The sequence below is a fragment of the Dermacentor andersoni genome, chromosome 6, assembly GCF_023375885.2.
Source record: "Dermacentor andersoni chromosome 6, qqDerAnde1_hic_scaffold, whole genome shotgun sequence".
NCBI lineage: Eukaryota > Metazoa > Arthropoda > Arachnida > Ixodida > Ixodidae > Dermacentor > Dermacentor andersoni.
The window spans coordinates 46,786,301-46,811,062 of NC_092819.1; the positions used below are offsets into that span (position 1 = coordinate 46,786,301).

At 46.6% G+C, this 24,762-nt stretch overlaps 2 protein-coding genes across 3 annotated transcripts in view; one reads left to right on the top strand and one right to left on the bottom strand.

Moving 5' to 3' along the window:
* Positions 1–241: 241 nt before the first annotated feature.
* On the bottom strand, positions 242–22,954 carry LOC126522030 (solute carrier organic anion transporter family member 74D-like). Its single transcript, XM_050170806.2, has 9 exons — positions 21,634–22,954; positions 15,019–15,105; positions 11,874–12,059; positions 9,623–9,787; positions 7,296–7,491; positions 6,460–6,613; positions 3,165–3,340; positions 1,467–1,531; positions 242–912 (listed from the first exon to the last, which is right to left on the bottom strand). Exons 1-9 carry the CDS (start codon positions 22,283–22,285, stop codon positions 578–580), a joined length of 2,016 nt encoding a protein of 671 aa, XP_050026763.1. The 5' UTR covers positions 22,286–22,954; the 3' UTR covers positions 242–577.
* LOC126522032 (solute carrier organic anion transporter family member 74D-like) overlaps positions 19,506–24,762 on the top strand; it is an 89,953-nt gene continuing 84,696 nt past the window's right edge. The window contains exon 1 of one of the 2 annotated variants that reach the window (XM_055066218.2): positions 19,506–19,585. The gene's annotated coding sequence lies outside the window, so the exon portion shown is untranslated. Of the gene's footprint in view, positions 19,586–19,983; positions 20,090–24,762 lie in introns of those variants that run through there. The other variant, XM_055066220.2, reaches the window with a different exon arrangement.

A 24,762-nucleotide genomic window follows, 5' to 3' on the forward strand; every position in this document is an offset into this window, starting at 1 on the left:
TCAGCGCGCTTTCACACGAGCATGGGCCACCCCTCTTACGCGGTGCAGTGAGATGCATGCATAAGCGAACCTCGAATTCCAAAACCCATGTCACACGTGGGCCGAATTTCGCGAAAATCCACGGAGCTAGCGCGCAAGCAACGTCCGAGTCAGGCTTATAGTGCAGGAAACGAAAAAGCCAATTCTCATTCGTTGGAAGATAAGAACGGCCATGACAGCATGATGAACATGCATGTAAAAATGCCAGCCACGACACCGGTTTATGATCTTAACGGCCCCGAAAATAGAAAACGATTTCCTAGACAATGCCTTGAACAGAATGCGCAGCTATAGAAGTCTACGCTCCGGTATTTCCGCACCGCTGTCGTCCTCATAGGGACGCCCTCCGCCGAAGCGTCCCGATGCGCAAAATCAATTATAGCCCTTATTCCCTGTACTTTGACATCACAGTTCACAAAGTGAACACCCATGACAGTTCATGTTATCGCCCTTCATGACAGTTCATGTCATCATAGTTCATGCCATGGCAGTTCACTAACTGCCACAGTCGGCGGGGCTTCTGGGCAGACGTCGGCGGTCAGTTGCGGATGAGTCCCTTCGGTCCTCGCTTGACGTCCGCTTTTTTCTGCTTTGTGACGCCGTTCCTGGGAGGCTCGCACTCTGGCGCCCCGAAGTTTGGGACCTGTAGGTAGGTTTCTCCGTAGAAGTCCTTCAGATCGCCCGCCACAGCCGCCACGGCGATTGAGAAGAGCCCGGACATGAAGAGGAAGCCAGCCGACGTGCCCAGGTAGGAATGCCGCAGCCGTCCCAGGTCGTAGAGCCAGCAGTTGCCGCTGGTCCCGCAGGCGCTTTCCCACACCTGGCACGACCCGTCGATCACGGCACCGTAGATGAGCGGGTAAGGGATGTACGCTGCAGTCACCACGAGACAGAGTTTGAGGAACGGAAAGAGAATTTGTTAATAGCGAAAGTAACCCGCTTTTAACGTGGACCTTCTATGCCACTCGCTCCAACGAAAATGCGCCCGATGTGCGTTTTAATAGGGCTCAAGAATTGGCGAAGTTTCGGAATACACAAATATTCGAGAATCCCGAGCCACGCATATCGACTCGAATGCCAAGTAGCTTTCTGTTTAATTTATAGAGTAAAGAAAGGAAAGACAGGTGCTGAAAAAGATAATATAACATAGTTATATCCTTTAGGAGACTCAGTTCGACATTGCGGTGGCAGCTTTTGTTGAACAAAACTTCAATCGCCATGACAATTTATGCGACCATGACATGCAGGTCTTCCGCGTGAACACACGTAGAACGCAAGGTAGGATTACTTGCGTCAAGAGCAAAAAAAAAAAAAAAAAAAATGCGATCTGTGTAGTACGCACAAGGAAATCTGGCAAGTAACCCGTCTTTGGAATCGCATTTGCGCAACTGCGGGGTTCGGTAATTATCTAGGAAGACAGCACTTACAGAGCAGATTTGCCAGCGCATTTGCAAGTCCAAGAGCGATGGTCTTGTCGCTGGGACTTATGCTCCTGGATTAAAAGAGACGAGAAAATGACGATAATTGAGTAGCCGCCAGTGAGCATGAGTAACGCTGCAATAGCGACATCAATCCCTGTACCGCAGAGCTCACCGACGCAACGACACGCGCGATTTGAAAGTACGACGCACGATATTGCCTTGCCAACGAAACGCGACATATGTAGGCTATCCCAGTTAACGTTAGCCAAGCTGATCACTGAAAAAAAAATTAAGAACACGATACCATGTACAGACATAAGAACTAAGGTGTTATGGTCGTCAGTGGTCTGACAACCAAACACAGTAGGTGCATAATTGTATCTTGCACCGTCTTCCCCCCCCCCCCCTTTTTTTTTCTGAACAGCTTGGCTAACCCTAGCTGGGACACACGGTATACTATCATGCCGGAATGAAACGCCTGCAAGAAACTAAAAAAGTACATTTGTCTCTCCATATTAGCCAGCATGCGTGACATTATAGTGTGATTCATTCACATACGCTTAGGTTTAGGCCTAGGGGTAGAATGCGTTGAGCGCCGGGGTATGCTATGATCACGGATCTCAATTTCAAGAAAGCGTTGTTAACCTATAGCGAAAGGCTATACCAACTGAGATATTGAAAAGAAAGATGCGCTTTAATACTGGTTAGGTGGCCAGATTCCTCATCCACGAGGAGGTGCTCTACTTTGTTTCCTCTTATAGACATTTTATGGCGTAATAATATATGCGTACGCCAGAAGGCACGCGAGTTTACGCACAATATCACGTGCTCGGGATCTATATGGTATCAGAATCCAAAAACGCACCGTGGCAACGTCTCTGCGAAACATTTAGCACTTTGCGGAGCTTTGGCAACCAGAAAATCCCAACGTATAACCCTGTACGTCCAGCGCAGTACAAAGAAAAAAAACCTGTTTTACGGCATTAGTGTGCTGACGACTGCCGAGTATAAGGGTTCACTGCATGGTATCAGACACCAAAGTAAACAAGGACGTGACTTGGCTCTCTCCCACTTTTCTTCACCGCGTTTACTCATCCTGCAATGCAGTGCACGCAGCCAACTCTATGCTGTTCTGGTTAAGTGCCCTTCTTTCTATTTCCCTTCGTTCCTTTTTTTCCGATGGTAATGAAGTGCATTTTCACGCCAGGCATCCAGCCAACATTTCCCCATTACATAACAATCAGAAAGCTACAAACGTTTCTGCAATTTCACGTCTTAGCTACTACAGCCACTTTTCGCCCTCTCTCTCTCTTCCTCTTCTCCCTTACCCCAGCGTAGGGTAGCCAACCAAACTCTTCAATGTTTCACATCCCTGCCTTCCTTATTACCCTCTCTCTATCTTTCACTTCAATGCGCCATCTTTACACAGCGTTCTCATTAAACGCTAAACGCATCCTGGTAATATCAATGCAGACAAACACTGCGGCAGACTGCAATAGGCGCAGCTTCAATGACACTGACCTCCAGGTCAATCGTTCCATATATTTGACCGATGTACAGACAGATAGAAACTAGAGAAAATCACATTAGCGATTAATGTGCCTGCCTCTAAAAATTTCCCGCATAATGCCATTGCGTTCCGTCCTTGTTGGAAGACAGCACCGTATATTCGAAAAACGCTTAAGGCATCGCATCGGTGCTTACCGCAGCATGAAGAGTGTGTGGCTCACGGACGTGGACATGCCCATGAATTGGACGAGTGAGACTATAATGATGAACTGCACAAACATGGGACAGGTTCCCTTGCAGAAGCCCACCACGGCGTTGCCAGAGAAGAAGTCGCTGTCGTCGAACGTTTTGAGGCAGTCGCAATTAGTAAGCTGAAAAAGAAAACATCGCAATTCATTCGTTAAGAACTTCAAGTCCAAGAGCATGATGAATAACCGTGTTTCACCTTGTGCGATCAAACAAGAAATTGGCTCCTCTTCCCGTTATAATAACAATAAATAAATACATAGACACTGATGGCAGCGAAGCACGGCGTTCGGGAGGGCAACACTGGGTAGGGCGGGCGTGCTGCATTCTGTGCACTTATTGTGTTGATATGCAGAAACGAGCGCAAATATTGTTAGTTGCATGTGTGTGTCTGTGTGTGTGATCGCTTAATCGTTTTAAATTTTATCACTAGGAAGTAGATATGTGCTAAACTTTGTAGCTCCTAATATATGCATATTGATTATGGGTCCACACTAGGCTTTGGGTATACGGGTCCAACAGCTTTCTGCACAATTCATGTAAGAATGAGAAATAAAGCAAATGAGTTGACAAAAAAAGTACGCTTCTCCACTTTTGTCTCAATTCCATCACGTAAGGAACTGATTGAGCCCATCGAGTAACAATGTATTTCATGTTTCTCGCGTAGTACGCCACATTTATGCATGGGTATAAGTTAAGACGGTGCGCTTCCTTCGCCAAGTGCGAACGTCTACGACACAACGGCGTTTTTATGACTTTGCGCGTGTGTTTGCTTCGCCCTGTGATGTCGTTCCCTCACTAATTTCTTTGCCTTTTATCCTGCTTCCCACAGTGCAGGCTAGCAAGCCGCACATTCCCTCTTCGTTAACCTCCCTTTGCTTCCCTTCATTTCTCTTTATCTCGCTGTGCACTGAAAACATCAAAAACAAATACCCCTTGATAGACGATAAACACTTTTGTTTTGTGCGTATGAAGGGGAGGAGAAGGGGAGATGGAAGAGGGGAGTTTTTTTTCTTACAGCAGTGCTTCCTCAGGCTTTGTAGCCTTTGAAACCTTGTAGGGGTGCTCACCATCCAAAAGATCGCCTGTCGACGTGGCGTGAGCTAGCAGCTTAAGGCTGCGAAAAGTGTCACTCCTTGACCTTGGGCTCGCTTCAAAAAAGAGAGTGCCTGTGGTTTTCCCGGTAGCGACGGAAGAGCTGCTTGTTTTTATTCGAACATTTCATTCGCGGTTTAGCACTTTTGTCCCTCTTGAATTTCTGGAGTGCCCGAAACTGTCAACGCATGCCCCGCATAGACATGTGACCAGAACGTGTGACGTTTCAGTCGTCCATGCCCTCCTGTCATTAGCCGGACAGTTGAGAAAAGCGAATGAAAAGAACACTGTATGCGAGAAATCGGTGGTTGTAGGAGGAGTTAGCATTTGGGCTTTTGAGAGATAAAGAAGTTGAGAGCCCGCTGTAACTTTGAACGTGTTTAGCATTATTATTACTATTTCTTCCCGCGCCGGAGATTGCTGCGTGAACCGTTATTGACACAAGCTTGATAGCTGAGCGTCCTAAACACTCGGTTCAGGGTAAAAGAGGCGCACGCGCCTAAGGCCATGTGGTCATCCATGTTTCATAAGCTCGTCGCATATAAGGGCAGATGCCTGCAGCACGTTGCCATTGGAATGCACTGCCTTCTTAACTTCAGGACTGAGAGCATCGAGCTTGGTGTAAGCCTTATGATGAAGGTGAGGCCAGCTAAGTTCCGCAAAAGTGCCGAGTGAACGGTAATGTTTTAGTGTCACGTGTTTTGTGTGACCGGATCGTTGCCATGGCAAATAAAGAGTTGCAGTTTCGCGCGAAATGCTAAGCAATGGCAACGGTTGCCGGCGCAATATTGCATGCTGCAAGTATGCACCTGGCTTGGCGAAAACATCTTGGTTCCTCTCCAGTTCGGGAACGAAAACAAAATTCAGGCAGAACGCAGCCACAACCACAGCCGAGGAGTTCGAAGTCTACAAGCGGTACCGAAGCCGCTCGCTGCCGCTATGCAACGCAGCAGAGTGTCTCGATCTCGTCCTCGCACACCGCTCCATACAGAGCGGCGGGCGAGGAGGACATCAAGGCACCCTACTGCAGAGCTAAGCCCGCGGCGTTGGCGCGGAACAGATGCGGGAAACGGCACGTGCACTTGACGGCGAAAGCACGTTTTATTTTGCAGCCGTTCGTGACAAACTCGAGCCATCGCCGAAACGCGTCATGTATGAGCCGTGCCCTGCAGCCCGCCTCCTCTTACGTGATCTCCTCAGAAAAAGAGCAGATCGCCGAAAAACCACCCTGGCCGTTATGGCTGCCGGAGTGGTGGCCCTGCATGGTCGTGGTTGTGCAGAGGGTTGATTGAAATTGCGACGCTCCATGAGGGAATAGACGGTAGTGAACACGGTTGGCTCAATACCTTTGACACCAAGCTTGCTATGCAAAGCAAGCGATAAAACCCTCGAGTCCCTATCTGTGGAAATATTGTGCACCTCTTCACTTCTACGTCAAACGCACGGTAATCCTTGAGAGGCTCTCAGCGGAACTGCACAGCAGATGCTGAACAAAGACGTCGACTGCTCAGGACAATGAATGATATCGGCAAGTACTTATGCGGAGAATATGCGCAAGCTCAAACTGTGCTTATCAGTCCTCGACGGGGCGAATCTGCACAGAATCCACTTACGCCTCTCCTGACATATATTCCTAGCTGTTACAGTGGGCGTGGCTTCTGGTGAAATGAAGAATATCGCTTTTCGTAATGTCGTCAGCACTGGGGTGTTTGGCTTCGCTGAGTACCTCCCGGTCAAAATCCGGGAATTCGTCTGGCACCCATCCATTTTGTTCCAGCTTTGCTGTGATCACCAAAAGCATATGGTGCCTTGTGCAAAGAACGTCCACACCTGCTTAATCCGTGATAACTTTCTCTACGAAATTGAGAAGCATGGCCGCCTTGTTGCATCCTATGAGCCGCCTTTACTGCACGACTTCATCGCCGATAAAACATTTATCACCTCACTCCTACTCCTACATTGTCTTAGGCTTTATTAATACATCAGTACCGTTCCGGGGGTTCACCTGGCCAGATCCCTTGAGTTTTTTGTCGAAGACACGTAAAGGTCTGCGGACTGCATATATGTATAAACCCGGAATTTGCCTCATATATGTGCCAATTGTAGTGTGCTTCTGTGCCAAGTTTTGTAGATCGATAATTAAAATTACCTTAGTGAGGTTGGCTCCGAACTCACCGGCCGGCATTTGGCAGCCAGCAAAGCAGGGTGAAAAGTACACGGTGCCCCCTACAGGTTCGCACACAGGCTGGTAGCTCTGAAGAGTGCAGTCACACTGGTCGTTGCACTGGTTGTAGAGGTCAAGCCTGGAAACAAAATTTCGGGCTGAGAGTTTAATACATTGCAGAACCATTAACATTTCATTCATCTTCTCAAGACATGAAAGAATTATCCTTATTATTTAATACTTAACTGGTTTGGTTTGGTTATGATACAGATAAGATTAACCTTTGGTGGTCAGCTCGTTCTAATTTCACGACAACTAATCGGAAGTTCGAGGATGCAAACATGAATCAGGCACCGACATACCCTACCACACCGCGCACCAGTGTACTCGGGGATTGTGTCATATTTCGTGACCACGTGACTGGCTGAAGCAATGTCAATGGATGCTGCTAAGCAGTTTCTGTAAGCATAAAGAATGCTGCTATTTCTGACCCTAAGCATTCCTTTACCAGGCGTAGCAAGCAAGAAGACGGGCAGTGTACTTGCATTTAGTTCGAACTTACTGTACTAAGAATAAACATTCCCACAGCTGCTTTTAGAAAACGCAGATAGTTGAGTGAGCTAGAGCACTTTGTGTCTCGAATCGATGGGGGCAGCAGAATCGACGCCAAATTCGTTCACTCTAGCGAATCACACTTGGAAAGCCGCACACTCGTTTAGGGAGGCTTACAAAATTTAGAAAATCAAGTTTTCTTCGTTTCCATTAATTAGCATTAGCCCCCAAAGCCACTCGACTTTCACCAACAAGAAGCGCGCACTCACTTTCCCTGGACGAGCGAAACTCCTGGCATGGTGCCGTACTCGCACTTGATGAGCATCGCCACAGCAAAGCCGCAGGAGACGGCGAAGATGACGACCACGTTGTACCAGGCCAGCACCCGGGGTGCCGGCCTCAGGCGGTGTATCAGCAAACCGGAGACCAGGAAACTCGCAGTGTTGAATACGGATGATACCAGCCCTTGAAGAGATCGAAGGGCATGCTACAGAAGAGCATCACTGGCAACACAACATGGCGAACAGAAAAAAAAAACAACTCAACGACAGAAAAAAAAAAATTGAGTACAAATCGGGTTGCCCAGTCCGCACTTAGTACGGTGTCGACGTGGTAAAAAAAAAAAAAAAAAAAAAAAAACCATGTTTTAAAACCTGAGCGACAAGCGTAGAAACTATTGTAGACTATATTCAGAACACGTGTATTGTACTCTAGCTTGACACGAGAAAGCTAACGAGCATAGACGTACTGGTGCACTAAACACGATGCTGCCTGCGCACGAACTGCAGTTGGCAGGCGTTGCCCATTTGTCTACCGTACACGTATGGACGTGGATGTGGAAGCAAAAACAAAAAAAAAAAAGAAAATAAGGATTGAAATTCATCACATGCATTACACAATGATCAGCGTGTCTATGTTCGGGCGCCTCAAGTCTGATGTCGTCAGGAACTGCAGCAATACAATAAAATCCCTGCATTTTCTTACTCCCCATGCATCTCTTTCTCACAGTCTGTGCGCTAACCTGAGTCATACTCGAACTTCGTGTGTCTGTGCCTAGCCACAGCAGTATCTCGTCCGAAGGACCTCACCAGAGTATTCGGCACAATTTTTGCTTGGTTTGTGTTCTTTACTAATATTTACTAATTGAACTGAAGTGCTTTAAGGCACGTGCCATTAGATGTATGTGTGAAGTTCCCGAGATGGGCTACCGTTACATTCTCGGGAACTTTCATTCCCGAGAATGTAAAAGTTGCTTGTAGAGAGGCGAATGTGGCGAAATTATGGCAGCATTTTGTCAAGGCGATGCCCCCCCCCCCCCCGCGGCCTCTTCTCTAACTTATGTCATAGAGAATCCTAGCGCGTTCCAAAGCTAGGCCAGCTGACTTGCGCAACATGCAGCAGGACTGATGGAAAAGGAAATGATGTTAAAAGCTATTGCGTTGCGGGAGAGCTGGCAGCGCGAGGTGAAAAAAAAAGAAGCAAAAGTGTACAGACAACGATTGAGTTAATGCGTGCACTCTATGTACCCCGGCACGCTCGTGCAAGCCAAGGTCAGTGTTTCTTTTTTTCAAGAACTAGATATTGACCCGGACGACCGGTTTTTAGATAGCCTTTTGACACGGCCGCTATTCGTGCTGACAAGACCCCTGCTTGTGCAGGCGAGCTCAGTGCGCAATCAACAGCAGCTGTGTACACCATACATTGCGCCCCGGCGCGCTGAATGGGCGTGGATGCGGTAGTCTGTTCCCGGCGTTCGGCTGTGCTCACATAATAACAAATGGCGCGATAAGATGTAGCGAACAATACAACTTCGCTCGAGATAGAAACGTAACAAGCTCGCCAGCTGCAAACGAAAACTAGAATCGCAATACTTTGTCAACAGGTAATCTTAGTATGTGCAACACGACTCTCTAAATCTGGTGCTTTGTTTAACGCGCATTGTCTAATCGTAAAATAAGATTGTATGGTCGATAGGATTGCCATCAGAAACAGCAAGCTCGACCAAAAAGCACGTTACGCTTGATACTAAACGCGACGACTGAGGCGACCTTTCAAACATTGCAGATTGAGTAGGCTAAGGATAAAGCCACACCACGCGTTCACAATGGTGCGCGTGCTTGCTTGTGCACATGCGTGATCGGGATTACTCGCGCCCTAAAGGTAACAGCATGCTATGTGCACCCACTGCCAAAATAATTAAAAATACAAATGTTTCAGTTATATTGTCATCGGAAGGAATCGGGTTATCTTTTGTTGTTGCTTATAATATAACGCCATTCCACAATGCGACTTGAGCGGATGTCATGCAATCGTGCATAGTAATCTCATTGCTCTTCCTTCACTGAAGAAAATCCAGCGAGAAACCCAACGTACAGAGAAGCTAAAAGACAGCCAGCTTGCGAAGCTTGTTGCTCTTTCTTCTCTGGAATTCGTGCGTGCGACTGTCTATGTACGTAGTGTACCACCCCTTTCCAGCCATTTCTTGACGATCGTGGAGGCACGGACAAGATTGTGGTGACGAAATGCCACGTTATCAGCTCATCTGCCCTGTTTTGATCAGTGCCTGCTCTCTGCAGGCTTAGCGCCGGCGACTCACCAGCGAACGCGCTCGCTCGGGCCGCTGAGTTTCGGAACTGCACCTCCATGTACTTGGCCGAGAACATTGTGTAGCCTTGCAGTCCGCTCACCATCAGCATAGACACGAACAGCTGGAGTACGTAGACGCGCTTGCGCAGCAGCCGGGACAGCGACTTGCCGATCTCTACAAACGAAAAAAAAAGAACGGATCACGTGACAAAGGAACTCCGCAAATGTCAAAGAACAACGCAAATCAGCGAAATGTTTAGAAAAGAAACTCGAAGGAAGAATAGAGCTGTCCGAAGTAGTACACTAACACACACAAAAATTAATGCGGCGGACGTTCTGCTCTGTGCTGAACAGTTGCACGCAAATACAGTCGACTTTACTTGATTCGACCTTGACCTAATACGCTAAACTGGTTCGAATTATCCGATGTTCATATAAAAAGTACTTATGATGCAAGGATGCATTCTGGCACTTTTGGGCATAGTCAAATTATTCGACCCGAAATTAACGATAAACGTGCCAGTAGCCTTGCATAACATGTGAGTAACGTGACTCAACACACTCAAAAATTTTATTCAATACCTCAACGGCCCAACGTCTATTCAAAAACACAAACATTTCCGACGAGATAAAAATTACAGGGAGGAAGCTATGTTGTACACATTCCCATGTTCTGTTGGAATCCGCAAGTAACGGGCAATCGTTCGTGAAAAGAAATTCGGTTGCTACAGCTAGCACAATGCAAAAAGAGTAGCATGCGCCGTCTCATGCCTGTCAACTTCTCCCTCAATGTTCACATGTTCACAGACGTTCAGGCAAAGCGAGAACTGCGAAAAAGCTCGTACACATCGTGGCCTGTGAAATCAGCCTGGAATTAAAAGGTTGAATTGAAAAAAAAATGTACTCTTCAATTGCAAACTTCCTGGTATGGCCGCGAACTTTAATCTATCCGAATATTTAATCTTTACGCAGTTTCTTGACTCCGAAAAGCCTATATTACAGGTGAACACTTATTCAAGATTATTTCACAAATGCAATGTTGACGAAGACTTCGACCATTCAGCCATGCAACCTGCATTTGCAGTGATTTCAACCCCCAAGAAGAACGTTAAAGACCGCTTTGAACATACGTCAAGACAAGCGCGCATGCCTTCAGCTGCGGAACATCTTTGCACCATGGCAGTACTACAGCCCAAATCCCAATCCGCGTCGCGTATTGAAACGGCGCTCCTTAAGACCTTGCCGTACACTAGATCTCAAACAGCCACTGTAAACTTCATCGCGGTCGCCTCTATAACATGTCCCGAGTCTGTGTGTGCGTTCCTGCTTGCATGTGTGTACTCCTTTCTTTGATTCTCACACATGCTTGTCCTTTGTTGTGCTCATCTGAAGTAGCACGCCAAGCTTATAGCTAAGCTGAACACTTCATTCATAGTTAAGAACACTCCCTCTCGACTGGAGCTTGGCCAAACGTTAGGACGGCTGCTTTGAGCATTGATACACGATGGCTCCTCCTTGCAAGCGAATGCCCAAATAGTTCACTGTTAATTACAGGGCAACCGAAACGAAGTTTCACGCTGGCTGAATCGGTTATAGAAGAGTAGCATATAAAGGGTGATAATTTCTAAGCTTTTTCGAGTTTTTAATAATTGTTCCAGAAAGCTTAATTCTGCTGGTAGAGCTGGATTATTGAGAGAGGCGCACGCACATTCCACGAGGACATTGCACCCCATACTATAGAACCAATCTTGTGAGAGCTGCAGAGCTGTTAAGTGCTTAATTTTCTCATTAACAGCCTTTGAACAGCACTTAGCGGGCGAAGCGTGTTGATTAGCGCGTGTGACGTAAATCCCAGACCATCGCCTCTTGCACTGCGGGCATCCCCTTATCTCGGAGGTCATGCGATGAGCTGTGCTGGTTCTCAAGTACTGAGCTCGGCATCACTTCAGGCAAGCGGCAATAGCCACATCCGTTGTTGTTTTTCTTTTACATTTTTTTAGTTTCAGTATCAAAAACGTAATTTTTGCGAGCTTTCAGCGACGCACTTGCTTGTTCTTCAACCCTAAAATCATGCACGGAGATCACCGCATATATACGCTATCTGAAACGCGGCTTCGTTATTTGGTCCAAACTATCGTTAAAGGTGGCCCTTTAAAATCATATTTATCGCATGCTTGTCGTTTCACTTGTTCAGAACACGTTAGATATATATTCCTGACTGAACGCGGACGTCACCATAGGAACAGTGGTGAGAGACTGACCCGAAAGGTGGCTGGAATCGGCGCGTTTCTTGAAAACCAGCGGCGGGTCGGGCAGCCGGGCCGGCATCACCTTGGGAAATAGCAGCACCGGTACGCTGGCCAGGAGTAGCAGGCAGCCCCAGAACACGTAGCCCAGCCACCAGCAGCCTATCCATCGCGGGTCCGTCGTTGGGATGTCGGGACTCACTGCGTCCAGGCATATGCGCAATCGCCAGGGTCGAGCACATTAAGCTAGTTGGTCCTATCATGCACATAACCTTTCAAACTTCGCAGAGGTGCCTTTGGCAGTTCCAGAGGCGCGACAACAATGTACACGGTAGAAACACAGAAACGCACCGATCGACAACTTCCAGCCGTAGTATACTTTCACTAAAGCTCAGATTACGCTTTACACGTACATGTGCCCGCAAAAGTTTTCGGCGTGCGGAAACTAGAAGAAAGCTCCGAAACATGGCGATCTCTGCAAGAAAATTTCAGCTTATTGTATTGCAGGTGGCCAGGCGGACGTTAGCAGCAAGAAGAATTTCAAAGAACTTCGCAAATTGTGTAAAATGTGCTAATAAACTGTTTTTAATTATTGCTTTAGGTCAGATTATGTAACTGCGAAGTTGAAGCCGACGACTATAGTGAAGTCGTGTCCGCGCAGCGTAAACCCTATATGCAGCACCACTTTCACGATATGCCACCTTAAAACGCGCTACGAAATACGTGGACGTTCCAGTTAACAGTTTCCCAGAAGCGTGCACCTAACAGTTCGGAACGAGCTTAACCGGAAACGCGAGGGATTTTCTAGGCAGATTTTGGGGACGCGCATCCCGAAAGCGGCGCTATAGTTAAGAAATTTCTGTTAAGCAGATGGTTTCAATACTGCCTGGCTACGACTTCGCAATTACAACACGTGCCATAATGTTACAAATTCAAAAAATATTAGCATATTTATTCAATAAAAATTATCGTTGAAACTTTTTTTTTGCTGCTAATGTCTGCCTAGCCACGTATATAGCCTATCCGCAAAAGCGCTGTGGAGCTAGATATGAGAGTTTCTTTTACAATAAAACAGCTGGCATATTGTGAATGCTTTAGCCTATCTGCAAAAACAGTATGGAACTAGATATCAGAGTTTCTTATACAAAGAAACAGCTGGCATAACGCAAATGCCCTTGCGCCTTAGGCTACAGTATGACCGGGGCGCCAAGCTGGCGAGCAGCCATTGCACTTACCTGGCATTCGTTATACTTTTTTACCTTAGTGAAGCATTTGTACATTCGTGTTCACTCATTTGATCACTTGAATCGCAGCCGCTACTCGATTGAGAACGGCGTGTCATCGATTACCCGCCGCGGAGGCGCCAGTGGATATAAGGCGTTGCGCTGCTGAGCGTGAGGTCGCGGGTTCGACCCCGGCCGTGACAGCCCCATTCCGATGGCGACGGAATGCAATAACGCTCGTGCATACCGTGAATTAGGTGCACGTTAAGGAACACGGGGTGGTCAAACTCATTCCGCCGCTCCCCCCCCCCCCCCCTCGTCTACGACGTGCCTCATAATCACATCGTGGTTTTCGCATGTAATGCCGCAATATTTATTTTTTATAGAGTCCTTAATCGTAGCGCTAGCAGATTATAAATGACAAGTTAGGATCGAGCCCCGTCATTAAGAAACCGCGTGACGATCTCAAGTGCAGCAAGAGCATCATGAAAGGAAGCATGGAAAATATCTCAAATCATATCTCAAATCATAGCTGCGTCTGAGTGAAGTGAACAAATATTGAAGACGGAAAAAGCAAAATACGATAACACTATCATTCGTCTTCTTTTGTCTTTGATGTTTGTCACCAAAGGGCACCTGTGATTGCAACGCAGGAAGCCAGTTGTCCTGCACAGCGTGAAACAATACTACTCTTTTCGCTGCCCGTCTAGGCCATGCTCGGACAACAAGCACAAGTTTGTGTATTGCAAACATCATAATGAACACCCCGATAATCACATTTATCAGCTCAACCTTACGCGTCACGACCACTACGACGGCACAGCCTGTCTCATTAAGGTTGTGAAACGCTGCGGAAAAAAAGACATGATAGCTATACGGAAAAGTACAATAGCTAAAAAAAGATGTTAAGAGACTTAGGTGGGCTAGTTGGTTACTGACTTGATGAAACGTGGAAAAATCGGGGCGCGTGAGGATCGGCGATTGTCCTCCGTGCATTCTTTCTTTTTCCCGTCCTTACGCGAGCCGATTTAACCATGTTCCATCAAGCGACAAAGTGAAGCTCATATACAAACGAACTTGGACTTTCTCGCGGGCCTATCATTGCAAAAAAAAAAATGAGAATGAAAAAAAAAGAACATGGGAAAAAAGAAAGACGTGGCATGGTCTTTAAGCCTGCGCGCGCCGACGTCGATCAAAAGAGGTGCGCCCAAGTTATCGCCTCCGAGAACGAATGAATGTTTAGCTTCTATACGTATAGCTCGATGGAGCGCGCTGCACTTTAGCATGCTAAACCTATTGGCCAGTAACATGTATCATGCACGACAGAGCGCTCCATTTTCACTGAATTGTCGGCGCTTCGGCTGTCGGTTATGTCGCTGGCTGTCGTGATTGGCAAAACCAGATTGGCAGGTCTTGACTGCACCGCATGGCACGGCCTTAGTGGAACGGCGTACAGAGAATTCCTGGACGCTGCTAAACATAGCCCAGGACGCATATTCCTTTAAGTCCGTACGTCAGCCTATTTGCACAAACTATAGATATACTGAAGCAACGTGTATCAAATTATAACGAAGATACATCTTTTCTTGCTTAATTTAAAGACCAGAACTGCAGTGCTCCTCCGTGAAAGTGAATAGCGCCGCTAAAGTGAAGCGACTCCTCTCGTTCGATTCTATTTCTTTCATATCCCCCACTGTTGACGGCCGGCTGATCCCGCTGATGAGGGGCGGGGGGGGGGGGGGGCGAAGCGCTGCTCTGACCACTGACAAAGCGCGAAGAGATATAGCATCGGAATAAAATCATTGCATTATCCCGGCCTCGGTTGCATTTGTCAGTTCAGATTTCGCAGCCTCTCTCTCTCTCTCTCTGAAGTGAGACCAGAAACAAAACATTGCGCACACAAAATATGTCGGCGTAGCGTTGGCGTACAAACTTACGGAAAGGGTCTTCATAAAAAGAGAGGCTCAGACTGGCGCCAAGAAAGCCCAGTGCAGGTCCAATGGATCTGAGAGCGAAGCTTGCTCCTGCATAAACAACCAAAGAAAAAAAAAAGTGATGTTCATCATGCACTGAAAAGGCAACGGTCCCAAAGTGCTTCGCGAACCTGTAGTATTCTAGCAATTATAACACTTATTTCGTCGACACCCTACGCATAATAACATTTTGTTTAATTAAAATGAAAATAAAGGAAGGAAATTTAGTCACGGCCTAATTGCAACGGCTACTCTTTTTCACATAGCAATAATAAAAATGATAAGAAACTATCTACGCTTCTCACACAAACTGCCTTGCCGCGACTTTCTACGTAACGTTTACAGCCATGGCAAGCAACCCATGGTAACAGCCGCGGTAGTTTCCTGTGCAGCAGCAGTAATTTAATGGCTGCACGCACGAACGAGCAGCGTAACCGGTATGAAAATAGTTTCCTCAAGTGCAGTTTTCGTAGCCTAAGCTTGCACTGGACGCAGGAGACATTTGACCTGATATCGCAGTCAGTGTCGTCGGACAAACGATGGAAGTAAGAGAGATCTGATCGAACGAAATGATAATCAGTCTTACTCTTTGTAGGTCAATACCGTCTTTTCTCAATTCCAAAGCGATTAGGTAAGTAATAAAGTTACGCTTCGCGATGACAATACAAATGACGTAGGAGAAGCTGATTGCTGACCAAGTTGTAGATGCTGTTAGGCAATGAAGGGACATAGTTTCCGCGGCTTCTCTCTTTCTTTTTCAGTTGTCCGTTTATTTCTCGGTACAGCTCTCGCGTTATTGAAATTCGAAGCCCAAGAAGTCCCTACAGAAATCGAATAACTACTTCTCTAAGGTCAAACTGTCGCTGCAACTGAACATATAAGCATGAAAACCTCATTAATCAATTTATATAAACATCACAGCGAAAGTGTATGCCAAGCCATATTCAACTCCCTGAGTAATATTTACACGCCCGTGGACGCACGCACGCACGTACACGCTTTTTTATGGACTATTGCACGAACCATAACAGTGTTTACAGAAATTGCTTGCTATGACATTCACGCGCCTTCCAATAGCAGCGAAATAACTTTCTGCCACGATATTTGGAGTCGCTGCCCGTAAGTAGTCAGGTAAAAGCAGATGAGCGTGCATCAGATTCTACCGTCATACCTACATCCCACTCTATCCTACACTGTGTTCCTGCTTTTCTTTTAATTTTTATCCACCAGGGTTGCTACGCGGTACAATGTGGCAATGAAATCGCATATGTAAGCACGGAGGCCCGTTTCATACAGTTACTGCAACAGCGAATAGTGAAGCGCATTGTCCATGCATCGCTCAATATCGCCGGGTCAGTCCAGTTCCTACTTCACATCCCTGTGTGCTTTTCGCGGTCCGGCTTTGTGCCAGTTCAAAATTGATGACGGGCAGGCCAGGCAGACGCAAGCGTGGAACACTTCGGACAGGGGACATTTTCTTTATATGATAGATCTCAAGACCTTATACGTCATGCGCTGAAACACACCACGATGCCACCGATGTAGTCCAATAACCCTGTATCACGTTTCGGTCGGCTGTGCGAGAATAGTCAGCAGCATCATTGCTTCGCTAAGATTAGTGTTCGTTAGTTAGTTAAATGGGGTTTAATGGCGCAAAAGCGGCTGAGGTTATGCTGCGCCAAACACGAGGTGTTTTAAAATCAAGTTTATGAAGGAAAAGGCTTTGTTAATCTATATTTTATGTAGAAATCCAGTGTCGTGTAGAAATTTACGGACGTCACTCAATGGGACTAGCGGATCATCACCTAAAATTAGAGCAGGGTGTAAATGTATGTGTAGTTGATATAATTTGTGCAAAAGTGTTCGTCTGTGTGTTTCAGTCTGCGTACATGTGAGTAATATGTGCATAACTGTTAGTGGCTGTTGACATTTCTCGCATGTTGGTGTGTCTTCTTTGGTGAGTAAGTAATTGTGCGTGAGGTGTGTGTGCCCAATGCGCAGTCGGCATAAAACTACTTCGATGAACCGCTCCTGATGATAGCATGACTTCCACTCGCCAACTATGGGTTTCGTGAGATGTAGCTTGTTGTCGGCACAACGGTCCCATTCGCATTGCCATTTTACCGTGAAGGCTTTTCTAATTGCACGGATGCTATCATTATATGGGAGTTTCGTGTTTGTAATATCTTTGTGCGCTGCCATCAATGCACATCTATCAGTTGCTTCGTTACCTGGTATCCCAACATGGCTTGGGACCCAACAGAAACGAATTGACCTCCCGTATTCGTTAAGCACCAACATGTTTAAAATGTCTCCTATCAGGGGTTCACACTCAGATTTCAACTGTAGAGCCTTCAGTGAGCTTAAAGAGTCAGTGTATATGACTGCATGTTTGTGTTTATCAGTTATAATCTTTTTAACAACAACCCAGATAGCGTAAACTTCAGCCGTGAAAACAGAAGCGTGTTGTGGTAATCGAATACTTGTTTCCCAATTTTCCGCTACGGCCCCCACACCCACGTGATCTTTTGTTTTAGAGCCATCAGTGTAATATTGAATGTTATTTTGATATTTGTCCTGAAGTGCACGGAATTCTTGTATAATGTGTTCGTGTGGGATGTCTCCTTTCTTTAGATGTGTTAACGTCCACTCACATAAGTGTGTGAAATCGTACCACGGGGCCAACCGTTGTGGTTTCTTGGCAACTTGGAGGACTTCGTGCGGAATGTCATAATCGCGACAGTATTGCTCATACCGCAGGACAAGTGGCCTAATCATGTTCGGTTTATTTGTGTAGTGTAAGCGTGTGTTGCATTGTGTGAGGATGTTGTAGCATATGTGTTGGGGTGATGAGTGAATTTTGAGTACGTAGGAAAATGTGAGGAATGCTCTGCGCTGCTGTAAGGAGGGTTCATTACACTCGACGTATAAATTTGGAATAGGTGAAGTTCGGTAGGCACCACTTGCCAGTCGCAGTCCAAGGTTATGCACCGGATCAAGTCGTTGGATGTAGGATATTCTGGCTGAACCATAAACCACGGAGCCGTAGTCTAAAAGGCTACGCACAAGAGACCGGTAAATACGTAAAAGACAGGTTCGGTCGGAACCCCAGTGCTTATGAGATAAAACTTTGAGGATATTCAATGCTTTATTTGCCTTAATCTTTAGTGCTTTAATGTGGGATAGGAAGTTTAGTTTTTTGTCAAAGGTTACTCCCAAGAATTTATATTCTTGTTTCACCGGCAGCGCGACATCATTCATTTTTAAATCCGGGTCTAAATACAACCCTCGTTTTTGCGAAAAAAGCACTGTAACAGTTTTCTGAGTAGAGAAGCGGAAGCCATTTTTCTCAGCCCACTCCATTAGTTTATTTATTGTTATCTGGAGCTGCCTTTCACATGCTCGTAAGTTTGAGGCGCGGCACGCTGTTTGCAGATCATCGACGTATATGGAGTGCATAACAGAGGTGGGAATGACGTTGTTGACAGAGTTCATTTTTACTATAAAGAGTGTTGTGCTAAGCACGCAACCTTGTGGCACGCCGTTTTCTTGGATAAATGTCCGCGAGAGCACAGTGCCTAGACGGATTTGGAATGTTCTATTGGACATAAAATCAGCCAGACAGTTTAGCATTTTGCCACGGATTCCTAATGAGGCGAGGTCACGTAAGATTCCAAATCTCCACGTGGTGTCGTACGCTTTTTCTAGGTCGAAAAACACTGCCAGGCAGTGCTGTTTGTGTAAAAATGTTTCACGTATTTCGTGTTCAAGTCGGACGAGGTGGTCTGTCGATGAACACCCTTTTTTATAGCCGCACTTGTGAAAATCAATGGAGTTCCGTGTATAAAGCGTGAAAGTTAATCTTACATTTACGAGACTTTCGTATGATTTCGCCAAACAGCTTGTCAGGGCAATGGGTCGAAAGCTGCTTGGGGATGTGGGGGATTTACCTGTTTTTAAAAAAGGCACAACTATTGCGTTTTTCCAACTCTTTGGCATGCTTCCAGATTCAAATACCTTGTTAAAAAATTCAAGGAGAGCCTCTACGGATGCTTGGGACAGGTGTACAAGCATGGAATAGTGAATCCTGTCGGGACCTACTGCAGTTGTTTTGCCAGCACAGAGGACCCTGTTAAGTTCTTGTACCGTGTGTTAGTGTTATATGTTTGCCGCTTCCGTGTGGCTTTCTGCTCTCACCAATATACACACTGACCGCAACCGCTCGATAAGGCCATTCCCGTTTACGTCGAACCTGAGCAACAACCGCTAAACTTTTCCGGTCGGTCGGTTGACTCAACCGGACAAAGTCACCCGTCTATATCGAGCTAAAGAGGAACAAGAGGAGTACGAAAGGCTGATATTCCCTTTGTTCGTCCACGACAAAACATACGAACGCCGATAGCGTTCGAGAGCACATGCTGCGTCGATATTTTTTTTCTTTATAGCTTTGGTGCAAAGGGAGTCAGATATAGCACATCTTGAAAGGCGGAGAACAAAAGCTCGGACACATTGCCACGGCCAACGACAAATCGTGAGTACCGGTCATGTAGCAAGCGAATGTCTGATTGAGTGTTCTATACACTTACCTGCAAATGTATATAGACTCGGCGATGCGCAAAAAAATACCGTTTAATTAATGCGCTAAGCCTCTTTTGCGCACTATCGCAGCATTACGTGACTACGTAGCAGTGTCCGGCCATAACGTTACGGTGAATTTATCATTATCGTCCAGTTAAATATTAATATTCTCACTTGAAGACGTTAGAAATATGAAACAAAAGGCACTGCCCAACAGCACTGAAGAATAAGCACGTGCACTAGCCCAAAAGCCGCCTTTTTCTGGGATAGTGTCACTCCTACAGCTGTGGATTCGGTACATAGAGTTTTCTGTATCTTTTTCCCTCACGGGGGCTTACAGAAAATAAGCACTCAAATATCGTCAATGCTACGTGACAACTGGAATAAAGTTGTACATTTACATGTTACCGTGGACCTTTGCACTGAAAAGAAAACAGCACAAGACCAAACAGCGCAGGTAGGTTGTTGACAACATTAGATAAGGTCTACTTCGTGTGTCCAGATAGTGTTTGGGTGGTGCTAATCAAAGAGATCGGGAAAAGAGCCTAGTGCCTCGGTACACCTCTCGCACCACGGACCGGGAAAATTCAGCTACGATAGAGGATAGTGTTTCCAGTACGGGTGGTCCACAAAATTTGCAGAAGTATTGCAGCACATGCTATCCACCATCAAGCGTAATGCATCCTGTTATACGTTGCACCACCCCCCTTTTTATAGAAGAAAAAGACTCAGCAGCGATGAGCCAACTACTGTGCTAAGTGGTTCCACCTGAGCAGTATTACAGAATAATTTGTCATACGGCATCATACATAAAAACTAGGTGTGTGAGAATAATAATTTTTGAGACCGAATCGAATACGAATCGAATGGTGCCAGAACCAAATCGGATCGAATATCGAACATTTCTTTAATATTTTTCGAATAACTAACTGCCATTTGCACAATTGATACAAAACAATCTTCACATCCTAGTATCCATAAAAATGTTAGCAAGTTTGTATCATTACATTGCACGTCATGAAGCCTTGTTTGTTAAAAACAAAAAATGTAGCATCCGGGGCAAATAAGCAGTTTGTCCGCATACACAGTTCTTCGGAGAGCTCGAATTATCCCCGCATAGCCCTATTTTATGCCAACCCGTCATGAATTTTTCAGTACATTTGCTCAAATTTCATGTTTAATTGTGCATAGTGGGTGTTTTAAAATATTCGAAAACTATTCGAAATAGATTCGTATTAATGAATAGTGATTATTCAATTTTTTAGAAGTTCCGAATATTGGCACACACCTAATAAAAATCTACGAGGTTTCACATGACCACATGCGACTATTGGTCATGGAGATTACCGTGGTAATGTTTTCTTCTTATTATTATTTTCTTTTGATTTATAGCTGGGAGATAGGCAAGCCTATCCTTTCTAACGACGTGCACAAATCAAACATGACATCCTTTTCAGAGCCCTATAACCTATAGATGTTCCAAAGGACCGGACATCGAAGCAATTAGTCGGACAGACGGAAACAGCACAAACTAGAAACCAAGGAAATAAGTCCACACTGCCGACAAAGGCGTTGTATTACGCGTACTCTTTTGCCAAGCGCTGGATTGCAGGTTGACACTTCGGTAATCGCGAGCTTCATACGAGAAAACAGTGCCATGCCTCTAGTGAGCCTGAGAGTTCATCCGCGTCACAAAAGTTTTGTGCAAAGCCTGTGCCCAGACTTGTACACATTAATCAAGCAACTAAGAGAGAAAAAGTTAAAACTACGTACTGCATCGACAGCGTCAACGTGAGTATAATAACAGCTATGTTTGCTATCGACGAGGAGCGGACCGACTAGAACTTCACACATACTACGACAGTGCTCACGGCTGACGTCTTATCGACGCATGCATTGAAGCTGTACAAGCAGCAGTCAAAGTCAGGCTTTTCTCACGATTATCTTCAGCACAGCCTTCGCGCAAAGTAAACGATCCAAACCAGCAGGCGCAGGACTTACCGAAATACAACGGTGAACTCTTTTTCTTGACACTGTCGTCGATGTAGCTGCTCCCGGCTACATGGAGGACGCTCTGACCGAATCCATTCAAAAAGGACGCCACGAACAGAATTATGAACGGCAGGTAACTCTCCGCTATCTGGGTCGTGCAGTCGGGACTCACGGTCAACCCACCGCCGCCTCCAGCAGCACCGCAGAACTCGAGGCTGGCAAAGTCCGCCGGCTGTCTGCGCTCGCCTTCGTCGGCGAGCAGATGGGTCGCCGGCCCGAAGATGACGTAAGGCAGGGCCACGGCCAAGGAACTGCACCCGACGACCATCATGCCCAGCGAGAGAAGCTTCGGCCGGCTGATCCAGCTGGCGACGTAGCCCAGCGGAATGTCGAAGAATATGGGACTGATGCTTTCGGCGACGAGGATGATGGCGATCGACTTGGAGGACAGGCTGAACCGGCGCTCCAGCGTCGACAGGGACCCCATGGTGTAAGCCTTGTAGGCCGACTGACACATCGCCAGTAGGTTGAGGAAGAAGAACAGGCACCTCGGCGACGCGAACGTTTGCAGCCACTTTGGACGCCACGAACCGAGGCCGCACTGGAAGTCGCGAACGTGCGTCCGCATGGGTCTCGTTTCCGCTTCGTCTCCGCTGGTCATATTCGACTTCGACGTTTCCTCTGGCGAATGATGCGTGGTGGCTCGCTTGTACAAACTAACGGAGTCGTACGTTGAAAGAAATTCTGTCGATATGGTGCCGGAGTAAGAAATTACTTCCTAGTTGAGTTGAAGTGCAGAATAATTTCTTACAGGTCGGTGCTCGCAAGTCCGCTCAAACAGTGAGGCTACTTCGTGAAATCGGCCGAGAATTATGGCCAGAGAAACAGGATCGCTTTAGGACACCAAAACAGCGTCAGTGGGCTTGTTCTGACTTGTCGGTGATTATCAAGCTTTTCCAGCCTCATGCGCGACGACGTTCCACAGGTTGCGCAGAAATTCTTTAAAGATTAGAAAATCAGCTAGCGCTTCTAAAAACAAAAATGCTGAACTATCATATCAAAACAAGATCATTTAGTCAACTGCAGAAGCTTCGCTGTCTACGCTGAACCGGACAAAAGCAAATACTCAGCGGGAGAAGAAAAAAAAAAGGCGGGGAAGGGGACGGGGGAGATCAGGAAGCGGCTGTGATCACACAATCTTATACGCGCAAATGTGCTTTGTGGCGGAACCACACACCTAGCGTGACCTAAGCGTAACGTTTGAAGTGCTAAACCTTACGTTTTGTCGCGCATGTTAGGTACACTGTTGCGAACCTAGATGCAAAGCGTAACACACCCAAAGTCCTGATGCATCGACGCGTTCCACAGGTTGGTTCTAGGCGGAGACTGCGCCCCGGCGTGCAGCTTACGTAGAGCAATGCACCTTATCGCACATCAGTCTGGAGTGGACGCGACGGAGGCGATAAAGAGTGTGTGTTCTGGATGTCGGAAAAAAGAAATGTTCAAGATAAGCAACGAATACGCACGGTTAATGACAACGTAATAATACGCACAGCTTTAGCAAGGCAAAGGTGAGTAGCCTCAAGACAGCAGGTGGTCTGCCTGTTTCAATTCAAGCTTTAATTGATTAATTTATGGGATTTTACGTGCCAAAGCCACGATCTGATTATGAGGCACGCCGTAGTGAGGGACTCCGGAAATTTAGACCACCTGGGGTTCTTTAACGTGCGCCTTTAAAGAACCCCAGGTGATCCAAATTTCCGGAGCACCTCACTACGACGTGCCTCATAATCAGATCGTAGGTTTGGCACGCTCTGAGAGCATCTTGCATTATTTACTGCGTGTTCGATAGAACGTCGATGTGTCACGACTTGACGGCAGCGCTTAAACCTCAATGCACGCGCCTAGGACTGTCTTTTGTCATGTTTCTCCAACAAGTGTTACTGTGTTGTCATAGTCACCATCGTCACCTTCAGCGTACACATATCCAGTGCAAAACGACGGCCTCCGAAACTCTTTCACTCACGCTTTCTTGCGTCAATCGAAGACACCTTATTGAGGCACATTTGCAAATGTTACAACCCGTCGCCATGGACCACGTTTCCAATTCCTTGGTCAACTGTGTAAATCCATTAGAGTTTCGCTTATCTGATTATGTTGTACGCATTACATGACCTAAAAATCTTCACTGCTTCCTGTTTATCTCAGTCAGAGTGTCACTTATGCGCGTCTGACCACTGATCCCTGCTTACATCTTCGTATATTGTTTATGTTGCTACGTTGCTCAGTACGATGTCGTGGGTGCGATCCCGGAGGCGGCGGCAGCATTCAGATGGGGACGGAATGCAAGAATACTGTGCATTACGCGCACGTCAAAGAGCCCCAGGCAGTCAAATTTAGTCCGCAGTCCCCCACTACGGCGTGCCTCGTAATCGGATCGCGGCACAACGCCAAAGCCAAAAACACCCGTGTGCATGGCCCCTGTAGTAAGCTAGAAAAAACGTTTGCCCACGCTTTGAGCTCAAATAAATCTCTTCGTCACTTCCAGGGCAAAGACAAGCACATATGCCATAAACAACGCTCCACCGCCTGGGTAACTGTAAGAATGCTAATAATAATTTAAAATAAAAACATCAGCGTTCAGTCCGGTCCCTCGTTCCATTAACGATCCCCGCACACGTTATGCATACACTTCCATATCTATGTGCGCGCTGGATGCGCGAGAGTGGCCTTTGAACGGTTAGCGAACATATGGCCTCGATAAAGCAGAGAAAGAGCAAGGTCTGGATAGATACAAGCGAAAGCGCCGAGGTACCCGACTGGAGATATTGGCCTGCAGGCGTAAGCGCGCAGCTGGACGCGAGAATCACACCCCCTCAGCACCTGCCAACTCTTCGCGACGTGGCTCTGCCTTCGAAGGGAAGTCTCGCTCGCCAACTTGCACTTATCTGCTCAGACTGTCGCTTGCAGTGAACGTTTAGGGCTTCCGATTGGCACCTCTGCCGAAGATGTAAAAAAAAGGAAAATAGAAGAAATAGGCGGGGCTATCTGGGGAGCGGGTGGAGAAGGTGCTGCTAAATTCCTGTTCTTGAATGCGGCCTTTGGAACGTGAGCTGTAAGGTGCTACGAATGCTTAAA

Excerpts from the sequence above, each read along its gene's own strand:
- LOC126522030 (XM_050170806.2), bottom strand. The coding sequence starts at position 22,285 with ATGACCAGCGGAGACGAAGCGGAAACGAGACCCATGCGGACGCACGTT. Across the intron at positions 12,060-15,018 it reads TTTTTATGAAGACCCTTTCC|TGAGTCCCGACATCCCAACG; the intron begins GTAAGTTTGTAC and ends GCCTGGACGCAG. Across the intron at positions 3,341-6,459 it reads TCGGAGCCAACCTCACTAAG|CTTACTAATTGCGACTGCCT; the intron begins GTAATTTTAATT and ends TTTCTTTTTCAG.